Raw genomic sequence first — 12,862 nt, forward strand, 5'->3', positions numbered from 1 at the left:
CATTTTAAAGATCTGCAAGCTGGACAGATAACACAAGAATCGGGAATCAACACAACTCTCAAGTTTCCATTTAGGCTCCAGAATTTCCCATCTTCCCCCTCTGGGAGCAGTTTCAAGCCTTCCACCACCCCAGCATCCTCCTATAGGCTGCGGGGGTGTATACACAGAAATTGAGTGCAATATTTAACAACGTGGGAGGATCTTGAAGCCAAGTCACCAAATTAAATTCCTCTGCTATAATAAATAATTTCAGGCATGTTTTCCATTCAACAACATCAAAAATAATCAGAAGTAGTCAATTTAATCATGAGGAATGTTTAAAAAAAAAAAAAAAAAAAAAAAAGTCTATTTAACAATTGTTTAAGAAAATGAGACAAAAACAATTAGTAAGAAACATTCTTTAATTTTTTCCCCCTTTTCCAAGGAAATATTCAAGGATTTTTAAACTTTCTCATACAAAAATGTATACGTCATTTTAACGCTTACACCTTTTGCATTAGAACATACTCAGACAGCTGAAGGTTGACACGGTTACAAAACATTCAACACAAAAAGGTAAAGAAAAATCATTTCTGTACAAGAGAAAAAAAAAAAAAAAAAAAAAAAAAAAGAAATACAAGCACCTCTCATTACTTTTTTAAAAATGGAAAAAATATTGGACTGCATTAAAATACTAAATAACCCTGACTTTGTAAACTATAGGACCTGTCAAGTGGTATATCTCACAATTTATGACTCACAGGGATACAAAGACGGGAGAAAAATGTACATGTCCCTCACATGCATAAACTCTCACACTCACAACTCACACTCACAAAAATAAGACTGACTACAGGTATCCGTCATTAAAACGTGTAAATGTTTCCAAAGTGACAACGTGGATGTGGTGGCAGATACCAGTCTGAACACATCAGAGAATAAATGAACAATAATTTCGATATTAAAGATCTGGTGGTACATCTGTGTGTGTTTACCCAGAGGAGTTGCCTGCTCCTCTGATGTAGGATCAAAATATGGCAGCTGCTGTTATGGCTTGTGTTCTCTGTCAGTAGTCCAGTTATGTAGCTTGGCTGGTAGCTATGGACACGGTATCCACAGCTGTTGGATGAACAAATTAATATAGTACTGTACGACCTTGAAGGAGAATATCCCAAGTGCTTAGGAAGAGAGACTGTGCAGGAGCCCAGTATGAGACAGCGGCCTCTACATGCTTCACCTCTCGCTACCAGACTTCTGGGACTTCGAACAGCGTTGGTGTAGATTCAGCACCTGCACAGGAGAGACGCACATTTTTCACATGACTGAAAAAACCCAACAACTTGCTCCCAGTGTCTACATTCACCAGGTCATATTAAACAGTATATGATAAATGTACAGTTTTATTTTTTACCGTTAGTCCTCCCCTTCCTTAAACTGCCATGTAATCCCTTACTAACATCCTCAGGCTGTTGTGAACCCTTAGATTCTCACCTAATTTCAGCTTTCACAAATGAGACTCCCAGCAACAAAGAAAAGAAAGAAAGAAAAAAACAAAACAAAAACAAACTATAGTCCAAGTATATTTGGTAACTATATTATTTCTATGAGATCAACTACAAGCAGATCTCCTTTGTCAAGTATTCCCTACCTGACTCCCACCATATTCCAGTTTCTCCCAATTCTCTGGAATGTCAAAAAGATGGCATAAAGGAACATAACACAAAAATACTGGCACCCTCAGTGCCATTTCTTGGCCTCCTGCAATATCAATTTCATAATCCTACGTCACCCAGTGTAAGTTATTGCATTCACAGGATTTTCAGAAAACTTGACCTCTGACCTTGAGGTCAAGGCCACTGGGATTCGAACTTGCCTGAGATTTTTTTTTTTTTAGTAGATACACCTATGGTCTCACTCTGAAACTCCTATTTTGCCCTGTTCAAGTTAAAACACACACACACACACACACACACACACACACACACACACACACACACACACACACACACACACGATATTTAGTTTGTCTTATTCTTATCTAGGATAAAAGAAGGGAGTAGTTAACTTAGGAAAGGGCGCAGCTAAGCAGATTTTAGCTACACATCTTTATATTTGACAACACTACAAAGAGCCCAAAGCAGTGAGTCAGCCTGAATCTGACCTGGTCCTGTTTTTTTACTTCCAGAACATCTAAATGTGATGATGAACCATTATTTAATAAATAAAAAAAAAAACAAAAAACAAAACTAAAAACCACATGAGGAGAATCTTTGTTCCAGGCCTGCAAGTAGGTTAATGGACCGGTAATAAATCCGCTTGGCATCTTTCTTGGCCTTAAGACAACAATTCTGATGGCTAAAGATCCAAACGGGACACAAAAAAAAAAAAAAGAAGGTTAATGGACCGGTATCAAAAAACTAAAACGCACCTTCAGATTTCTTTTTCTTTTGACCCTTCCTCTTGTGTACTGTTGGAGTTTGTTGCCAAGGGACAGTCCCATCAGCGTCATTGCCTGGATTTGTACCCTCTGGGCTTTTCTCATCATCAGGGGCTGGACTTAGCCCAGGTGAATCTGATAGATCCCTGCAGAACACAGCAACCATAAGAGGCTTAAATCACAACAAACATGACAGTGTCAGCATAAATGATGGCTGCTTTTACTTACGTCGTCTTCAGCCATCCCTCGGATGTCTTACTCTCGACAGCTTTAGTATTTGCCGCATCTAGGAAACAGTGACAACAGTGCACAAAACCCAAGATTATAGTTCAGAGTATTCATTATCATTTAATGGGACACAGCGTGTGTGTAGAAAATGCATTAAGACAGAGCTTTTATTAGTATATGCACTCCCTCACTATTCACCATAAATATCTTTGGGAATAATGTCATCAAAGTCATTTGACATCTCTGCTTTGGAGCAGGTCAATATTAATAAAATTACACTAATCTAGCGCTAGAGTACCCAGGCTTACTTAACTTTAACTCCTTGGCAGTGATTATCATTCACCATGCCACCTGCTCTCATCCTCTACTAAGTACTTTCCTAGGGGAATCCTGCTGCATACTACCAAACAGAGAAAAAACAAAACAAAAAACAGTACAGATGAACACACGTATTCACACACCATCAGTTTTCATCTTCTTGGTGCCTGTGGTATCAGGATAAGAGTAGTGACTCCAGCCATCTGTAATTTGAGCATCATCAGCTCCCTGCTCTCCCTGCATGGGACTGATGCTTCGCTTCCTCATCCTACAACAGCAGAATATTTCATGTAAACACAACCTGTGAAAATCTGAAGAAAATACTACAGAAGAGAAAAATGGACAGAATTTCATCAGGAAATGTACAACGTGAAGCATTCATTGCACGAGTACCTGGAATATCCAAACCCAGAAGTGGTGGAGCAGGTGTAGTGAGGCTTCACCCAACTGTCTTCTCCCCATGTTTTGGTTGTCTGCTTCTCCTTTTCCTGCTGCTTTCCCTGGATGTACTCTGCATATGTCTGGATCTTGTAGCTCTCTGCATAGCGGCTGGTGTTCATAGCTGTGTTTAAATTAAAAAGAAAAAAAAAGAAAAAAAAAAAAGCACAGTTTGAAACATTTATGAAAGACTATTTACTACTTTGTGATTAGCTAAAGCGTCACACTCACCTATCTGTACCTGGTCCGTCTGACTTAGGGACACAAAGGCAGACGTGTCATCTATCCATGAAACCTGGATGTTCCCTGAGTAGATAAAGAGCAGAGGGTAAATTATAAAGAACTGCTAATATCCGTTTAAAAGCAGAATTAATGGGCTAAATTGTGACATACCAAAGGCACTAAAGAGCTGGTAGAGGTCACTAGTCTTCCATTCTTTTGGGAAGGTGACGTACAGGACATGGTCTCTCTTGGGTTGCACTGTGCAAGAAGAAGGGAAGAAAGACAAACATGACGTGGACGAGCTGCAGTTTGAATTTGTACCAAGCATATTTTATGTTTGAAACTTAACTTTGTATTGTGTTAGGGTGAGTCTAACAATATTTAAGCTGTTTCAGTTTATTTTGGTTTAATACCGCCGCAGCTCTAAGAAATGCTCAAAATTTAACATTTGGTCTGTAAAAAAAACAAAACAAAATAAATAAATAAAAAATAAAAAAAATAAAAAAAACACTTTGGAATTAGTGAGTCCAAACCAAGATAATATAATAGACCATTAGTGACAGTCATGTTGCGTTGCAGTACTTTACTCACAATCCGGTCCTGTGATGTTGAGGTAGGGTATATCTATAATCCTCATCAGAAAAAGCCTTAATAACAGAAAACAAGTATTAAAAAGGTTTTATTAAAATAAAAATGTAAATCAAAATAAAACACTTAAAGCAAATCAAATCTATGAAATCACTTACTTATTGAAGAAAGGCTCAATTAATTTGGAACGAGCTGAGATGTATGCTTTGGGCGGAGTCAAGAAAGAACCTGTAAAGGGAAACGCCAAGTTTAAAATCAAATATCTGAACTGAAACTTTCTGTGTGAAAAGAATCAGTGATTACCCAGATAATTGGCCATGGCGATGAAACAAAGGCCAGTGATGTAGGCATCATAACCCGCTTCATGGAGCTGCTCCTGGGCTGTGTCATAGCTGGGGAAGCCCTCTGCTGTTTCTGAGAACAGCAGCACAGAGACAAAAGTGTGTCAGCGGGGTTTCTGGACAGTCACTGCATTTCAGACAGTCTGCTTTATTTACTCACCAACTTGTGGTGACTTGAAGGGGCTCTCCTTCAGCTGCTTCTCCAACTCTGCCAGAGAAGTATTTGTGATCAACTCCTGAAATGTAAAAGAACGTGCAATTATCGCCCTGATCACTTATAATTTACAACAAATCACAAATGATATCTTCAGTTGATTGAGGGCTCTAGCCACTTGTACCATCACATTATAATTAGACCCAATTACAAAAACTGTCTTAATAAGCCCTACTTAAAATCATAATCAGCTTGTGGTCAAGTTTGTTGACACCAGAGAAATTAAGGCACGGGAGCTCTTAAAGTACTTACAGAGCAGCGGGAATTTACAGGTTGACACAGATTTAGTGGACACTAATCTCAAACAACCACATCACAGGGATGTGGGGGTGACATGTTTGATGTCAGAAGCTTTTTGTTTCCATTTGTATTTTGAGCTCTCTTGACTAACTGGATATCAGCAGAATTCTAACTGTGTAGGCAAACGTTATTATTAATGCTACTGTTACTACCAAAACTGCAGGTCAGCACAACAGCAATATAAATCATACTGGCACTTGTTTAGAGTTCGGGCAGGATAACCCAGAAATGTTGAAGGTGTCGCCACTCAGGACTTAGCAGGCAATGCAGCCATCATACTGGGTAACAGTGTTAACCTTTCAGGGAGACTGTTGCCCTTAGATGAAGACTTCAAAGTAACTGCCTACATCCAGGAAAAAAAAAAGTCTACATGAAGCAGAAGACGAATTGAATTTTGAACACTGTCCAATTAAGACTGAGTTTTAAAAATAGGAAATTGTAGCCTAGATATTGGCTGGCTGTAGCAGAAGGCCTGAAAAATGGGCCTCATGAGGGTAAGTCAGCAGTTCAGCTGATGGGTTCACAGATGGAAAGTAAACAAAACATAAATTAGTGTTACCCCACCCCCATCTTTTCAATACATCTTAGTGACCAACAGCGATCCACTAAAAGCACTTAAGCAAATGATTTACCTTAAATGGCTGAGTGGAAGCCATCAATTTGGTGTCTAGAAGTCTGCAAGTGAATAAATCAATCAATTAAAGCAAACAAATAAAAAAGTAATGCAAAACCCCTGCTGTAATGACAAAAACCCCAAATTTAACAACATTACCTTGGGAAGACGCACATTGTAACTTCTTTAAAGTCTTGAATATCCTTAAAAAAAAAAAAAAAAAAAAAAAGTGTACCACCTTAAATAATGCATACATCTCATACCAAGCTTGAAATTGCCATTTCTTGTACCGAAAATGCATTTTAGCTCCATATTTAAAATATGCAAAACATACCTCAGGCAGAGGGCAGTAAAACTGATGGATGGTGTGCATCACATCCAAGAGCATGTTGTGGCCGACAACCAGTTTACCCTGCAACTCAGAAAGAGTGGTTCTGTAAATGTCACATTTATGGGCGCAAATTTAAAAATCTTCTAAAAACAAAAAAACCAACAACAACAAAAAAAACAAAACGCAACACTATAAAAGAAATTCTTTAACAAACAAAACTTTGCTCACAAAATTGCATGTTGGTATAAAGCCTCAGTCTATATTTGTGTATAAATCTGTAAGTGAAAAACTAGACTTACAGACTTTGAGATGGCATGGATGACTCTGGAGAAACCAACAGCGTCATTTAGCTCCTCCTGTCAGGGGGAGGTGATTCAGTTCGGTTAGTTTTATAAATGCATAAAGCTACAACATGTTTTTCTGAATTTCATACAAGCTTGACAATTAGCACAAGAAACATTTGATAGCTTGCCTGCTCTTTCTCTAGTTTCTGCTGCTCCCTCCGCTTCCTCTCCTCCTCGTCAACTTTACTGATTTGTATGTATCGCTCCTTCTGCAAAGACACAAATATGTATTTTCAAATGTTCACAAAACAGAAAAAAGTGAAAAACAGCTTCAAACAAAATATAAGCATACCTTTTCTGTTTCCACAGTTTCCACGTGCAGGCCCTTTGGAAACCTGTAGGAACAAGACAAATGTTAATCTTTAAGCCAAGCAAGACCGTCAGAGCAAAGACAGGGCTTTAAGCAACACTCACTTCCAGTTCAGCGTCTGGTATATCAGCTTTCGCTGAAATCTGGAAAGCAAAAGTAGAAATAAAATGAAATTTACATGGTGAAAACAAAAGTTTGGGTTAGATGCAGCTTTTCTAGAAGAGTGTCCAGTTACCCAGTGCATGGTTCCAGGTCCAAAGTCTTCTCAGAGTTAACCATGAGGGCCTCAACCTTCTCGCTGTAGTGGAAACAAAACAAAATGATTGTAGAGTATTCAAAAGCAAACAATGTTTCCTTTGTGGCTTCCTTGACCAATACACCACCAAGGACATCAACCAAAAGCTAAAACATGATCAAAGAACTCATTTGATGCTGTAAAGAAAACAACTGAAGCAGCACTTACACAACTTTGTTGATGAAATCTTTATGTTCCTCAGGTACATGTGAAGAGCCTTTGGAGGATGATGGGGAGATAAAGGATGGTGTCCCTACACCATTGGCATGCTGATTCCTCCTCTCCTCTGTCTGCTCTCTCAGCTGGGCTTCCTCTTCCTGATTTAGGTAGGGGATTCCTTTAAAATACCACAAAGCCTCGTTTTTAAACTTTGCAGTGACCTGGAGCTTATTGTGCAGCGTGTACAAACATGGAATGTGTATCCAGATGAGGTTTAATGCACGTAATATAATGCAACCGATTCATCCCAACTGCATTTGTGGAAGGCCAGGTAGCAGCAGTCACGCTATTGTGCACTGCTGGTCCACTGCTTGCCTGGGACGTGCAATGTTTGTTGACAAATCAGCCGTCTGTGCCAAACTAATTTGCACATTGAGATTAGATGAAATTGCAGGCGCACAATTGAGACAGAAAGAATGCAACGTGAAAATAGAGAGAGACCCACAGGTTGTTGATTAACATGATTCAAGCAGGGTTCACTGGGCGTAAATGGGGCATAGTTGTAATGTGTGGTTTGTGCTCTGGAGTGTGCGCTAAGCCACAAGAAAAAGTTTCAGCAATGGGCCACATTCACAATGTGCACACAAACATTTGTACCTGAATTTGTTCGTACTCGATGAATGAATTGAAGATGACCGCAGACCATACAGATAAACAGATGAAGATTTAGCAGTCTAAGAAAATGTACTCACTTCTTTCAAATGAGCACTGATTTTACTACAACATTGTTACAGCTTTCTAAAATAACCATAAACCAAAAGAAAAAAAAAAATGCTCAGAATTAAATACGATTCATTGAGTAATACTATAAAGAATTCAACACAAATTCTTTGCTTCCTTTAACACGAAGCTCTGTAGCCCATCCCAAAAAACAAACCCCTGCTAACAACAGTAGCAGTGACAATGACGCCGTTGCAGTTTAACGTGCAGCCGGAGACTGTTTACACACAGCGAAGAGCAAAGAGGTGGAGCCGTTACCAAGACAGTGAGAAACCGTGTTTCTAGTGTCCAAAACAGCAGTGCTATTCCTGTAATCACCATTAAAACCTTTACTGGGAAGAAGCTAGTGGATGATGGTGCCCTGATGCATGTTTATTTTATGATTAATCTTATTACCATTCATTAAAAATGACTTCCATCAGTCCTGGGTGTCACCACTTATATAACTTTGTTTAATTAGTTTCTAGTATTCCACAGATGCCGAAGGATACAGATGTTTTTTGATAACTGCAGTGTTTCTCTTTGGAGACTGACCATCATCCGTCCTGTGAAAACTTATTTTAAAGCTGCACCTTTTCTGGCTTCCTTCTCAGACCCTTGTTTCAGTTTCTTCAGCTGGACGACTTCTGCCCTTTTTTCTACACTTTGCAGTACAGGCTTCTCTCTCCCTCTCGCTCAACTCAAAGTACACAGGCTTCCATTTATATTGTAAAAGCCTGCTGATGTAGAATGATTCTGATTCACTAACATACCCACGGTGGCAAGAAAACTGGCCAGAGCACATGGTTCATAAATCTGATGGCAATTTTGTGCGTGCACATCACCATAACTGCTATAAAGTAGAAGCAGAAAACCCTTTATAGCTTTTATGAGTAATTATATATCAAGTATAGAGGCCAAGTAATCACAGTGAGCTTCCATTTTAAGATTTTTGTATAACAATAGATATCTAGAACTGCTTTTTTTTTTTTTTTTTTTTTTTTTTTTTTGCACTCACCGTGACAGAACACCTTGTTGAAGTCAAATCCCTGACTGGCCAGGAAGTCGATACTGGAACTCTGAAATGACAAAATGTGTTTGTGTTAATACTGTTATTAAAGCTTTCTGCAGCTGAACCAGCATTTCATGAAGCACCATTTTTAAACCATCTAAATCTCTCTGAATCCAAAAGGTCATATCCCAGTTGCTTATTAAGAAGCAATTCAATAATGTGGGGAACAATACTCACTTGACAGATGAACTTTATGTCAGGAGATGTCCTGTTGAACGGTTTAGGGAATATATAAAAGTTAAAGGGCTTTGTGATGTACCTGCAGAGCAAGGAAATGGGGAGGAGAAATAATTTAAGTTCCTGGGAGTTTATTGCAATAACCTGCAGAAATATATATGGTTCAAGCACTTTACATCTTTTAAGCACCACAGGGAGACTGGGCCCCAGTTATATATTGCTACAATGTCTTGCATTACTGACAAATATTTTGCAAGGTATACAGACACACACATACACAAAAATTACAGTGTCTTCAGAACCTGGATTTAACATTATCTCACATGCACAAATGCACAGAGAATTGGTTTAAACTGTATGCATCACAAAAGTAAACCAAACAATGGCTCAAAGATAGATTTTTGGACCAAAGGCCAAAATAGGACATCAACCTCCTTGTAAGTAGAAATAAATAAGGAAAACTAGGAATAGCATACATTAACGAATTAATAAAAAATGCCTGCACCCATGTCAATCTATGAGATTCTGGCTACACTCTGCAAGTAGTTGATGTGAATACTCGCTTATGCAATCAGCAACTGGCATTGGCCAGTTTCCCTGATTTATCATGGTTATTCTCTGTATTACCACAAAGAGAAGCTGGTCACGCAACAGCAGACTGGCTTCATCTTTTATTGCCATATTGATGCACCAGAGTTGTTTTGAAGACAACACCTGACTGAGTGGTCACAGGCCTGGTCCCCACCTTTAAAGTAACCATATCAAAAGCGACAAGCCTAATATTACTGGACACAGTTGCTCTAATTTTGGCCTCCAACCACCTCTTTCCCTAAACAGATTATGATAATGTGTCTAGAAACTGCACTGTCCCAGACCCTCATTTGAAATGGTACAAGGCAATGGGCATGTAGTAAGCCTGGAGGCTTTTGGGCCTAATTGTGGGCAGTGATCCATTTCATAATCCGGCTTTAAGTGTGAGAATGCCCAAGGAGGAGAATATCAGTAGATAAGTCTGAATCTAAAACAGTATGCCTACACTTGACCAGAGGCCATCTGTGGTTTATGCATTATGGTGCACTTCAATGTAAAGGACCAGACCCCAGCAAACTAATGGGAGTCCAGTAGCTGATTAGTTATTTTTGTGTTTCACCAATTAGAATAACACATTTACTGTATTCAACAAACAGACACCACTCACTTTGACTTTGCCTGGTCGTACTTGAAGGTACACAAACCAAACTGGAACAAGAGGAAGTCCATGGAATGCTGCAGGCATGGAGAGAAACACATGTTAACACGTTCAAACGATAAACGGAAAAGTGAAAGTGTTCAAGCTACTGCAGGACCATAAAAGAAGTAGAGGTTCCAACTAGAATTGTGTGTATGGAGGTTGCAGTATTATTTAATATGCATAAACTGCGTTTCTCAACGTTGCTAACCTTTTTAAGCTTCGTGTATCGCTCTTCCGGTGTGTCCAGTCCATTGGTTAGTGCACTGACATTAGGACCGTCGCTTATCCCTTTAAAATAAACAATTAAAAAAAAAAAAAGTCAGTTTCCACATATAATGCTGGGGACTTCAATACCAACGTCTGCTACAGCTCTGACACGGATACCTGAAAATTCCCCATCGATGGCAAGGAAGTCAGCCTCTTCTATCGCGCTGTACACAGTGTTTAAGCAGTCTTTATAATCTGAGAGAAGGAAACAGTCAGTCAGTATCAGAATGCTAGCGCAATGCTAGCCAGCAGTTGAACACACTGCAGCTATCAAGCTAGCTGGGTAGCTCGCTCGCAGGCAGCACTCACGCTGGGATGTTCATTTTCAGTCTGCTCAGTACTGAATATCTGTCATACCACTAGTCTATTTCATCCTATCGTGAAATGTATGGTGAGACAAAAAGTCCGTAAATCGCTGAAAACGGTGTCTGGCTACTTACTTTTCCGTGTAACCTCCATCCCTACACAATGACTGGACCCGGCTGACAGCTACGGTTAGCTAGCCTTCGTCAACTGGCTTTTAACCCGTTTGACATACACTTCCGGCGGCGGTGCCGCAGCACGAAGTAACGCTGTCGCGGTCATGCATCTTTGTAGCTTTTGAGCTGAAAGAGATTTAATTGACAATTATAAAAGGACAATATTTAAAATAAATGTTCCATTTTTTTCATGAAACCTTTGGGGCATGTTTATAGAGTAACACTTAAAATACGATTTTGCAATTTATTGCAGCTATCCAGTTATTTTCCTTAATTTTAACGCTGTTGACATTTCCGTTTAAAATTCCATTTCTTTTTCATTTTTAATATTTTTCTCTAAAGTTGAAATAGATTTTTCACATAAAAAAAAAATCCTACCAGAAGGAAATCTCTACAAAAACGACAGCCATCTTGAAACGCCTGCAGCTATTTCTCTGGGCAGTTCTCTAGGATTTCTGAGGGTCTTTCAAATGTTTTTTTGGAGAAATTGGCCGCTTTTTCACAAATTTCAGTCCATTTGCAGAGGAATGTTTTGTCTGTCACTTAACACTTACCTATAGATCATTCAAGTATAAAATGCCATCTCACAATGGGTCTCGTGGAGTGATGAATCAAATGAGGTTTGAAATGTTTGGTTGAAATTATTGTCAGCAGAGCAGATCAGGAGAGAGGTATCACAGTGAAGGTCTACAGCCATTTGTAAAACACAGTGGAGGGTCTGTCATGGTTTGGAGCAGCATTTCAGTCGGTGGTATTGGAGATTTGTCAAAATAAATGGAACTATAGGTCGAAATCAACAGATTTTGATCCATAATGCAATACCATCATTGTTATCAGCATGACAATGATCCCAAACACACTGCCAATGAATTAAAAGCATACCGGGGTAGAAAAGCAGACAATAGATACGATCAGTCATGGACTGGCCTCCCCAGAGGCCAGACCTCAACATCATTGAAGCAGCATGGGATCATTTTTACAGAGAAGAGAACAAATGGCAGCAAAAATCCAAAGAAATGTCTAAGGCAGTTCAAACTTGTTAGAAGTTTGTACTGTACTCCCATGTATGTTTGTATGCCTTCATCCACCCACTTTCCATTTTCTAGCAAAATATAAAGAAAAGGGAGTTGCTCAAGACTTTTGCACAGTATTGTAGCTCTTTTCAGTCATCTCTTTTATTCTTGCCTACTGCGTCATTGTGATCATTATTTGTCATTTCTGGCTTGTTTCGAGGTACAATCTTGATTCGACCTCCTCCTTCGCCATTTTGCACCCATGATACTTACACTTATCAGTGGTAAACATTACCATCCTTACAGTTTTCATGTGTAAAACATACCACACATTCTTCCTCTTCATATTCTTCACAGTGACAGAATTCATCTCAAACACTGAACAAAAACCATTAACTCTGCGTACACCTGTCAAGCTGTACAAATGGTGCCTTGTAGGAGGCTGTGTTTTGTGGATCTTATATCTGTGGGCTACTCCAGATCTTGACTGATTTGTAACTGTCAGTTCCAGATGTGTTGTAAAGTGGTGACTCAATTCAATCTGGCAGTGTGTCTGCCACTGATTTTCTTAGAGCTGGAACAGCTTCTGCAATTATCATATGCATTTGTCAAAGGAATATATATATAAAAAAAATCTTTGTCAATAGAAAATGTCTTCCCAGTGGAAGAAGCAAGGGGTGACGTGTTTTCTCCATTGAAATGCAAAGATGACATTTCAAAAAATAGGGACAGGAAGGTTTTCCTTTT

General features: G+C 39.1%; 1 protein-coding gene across 1 annotated transcript; it reads right to left on the bottom strand.

The window, feature by feature from the left end:
* Window positions 1-383: 383 nt before the first annotated feature.
* On the bottom strand, window positions 384-11,213 carry parn (poly(A)-specific ribonuclease (deadenylation nuclease)). Its single transcript, XM_014411400.3, has 26 exons — window positions 11,064-11,213; window positions 10,741-10,818; window positions 10,565-10,644; window positions 10,324-10,391; window positions 9,126-9,207; window positions 8,895-8,955; window positions 7,127-7,295; window positions 6,899-6,961; window positions 6,768-6,806; window positions 6,646-6,688; window positions 6,482-6,562; window positions 6,309-6,365; window positions 6,013-6,090; window positions 5,838-5,881; window positions 5,698-5,740; window positions 4,712-4,787; window positions 4,514-4,624; window positions 4,369-4,438; window positions 4,214-4,269; window positions 3,794-3,880; window positions 3,632-3,706; window positions 3,356-3,524; window positions 3,106-3,230; window positions 2,645-2,702; window positions 2,408-2,562; window positions 384-1,269 (listed from the first exon to the last, which is right to left on the bottom strand). Exons 1-26 carry the CDS (start codon window positions 11,080-11,082, stop codon window positions 1,223-1,225), a joined length of 2,034 nt encoding a protein of 677 aa, XP_014266886.1. The 5' UTR covers window positions 11,083-11,213; the 3' UTR covers window positions 384-1,222.
* Window positions 11,214-12,862: the final 1,649 nt, after the last annotated feature.

The sequence above is a fragment of the Maylandia zebra genome, linkage group LG6 (genome assembly GCF_041146795.1).
Source record: "Maylandia zebra isolate NMK-2024a linkage group LG6, Mzebra_GT3a, whole genome shotgun sequence".
Lineage (NCBI taxonomy): Eukaryota > Metazoa > Chordata > Actinopteri > Cichliformes > Cichlidae > Maylandia > Maylandia zebra.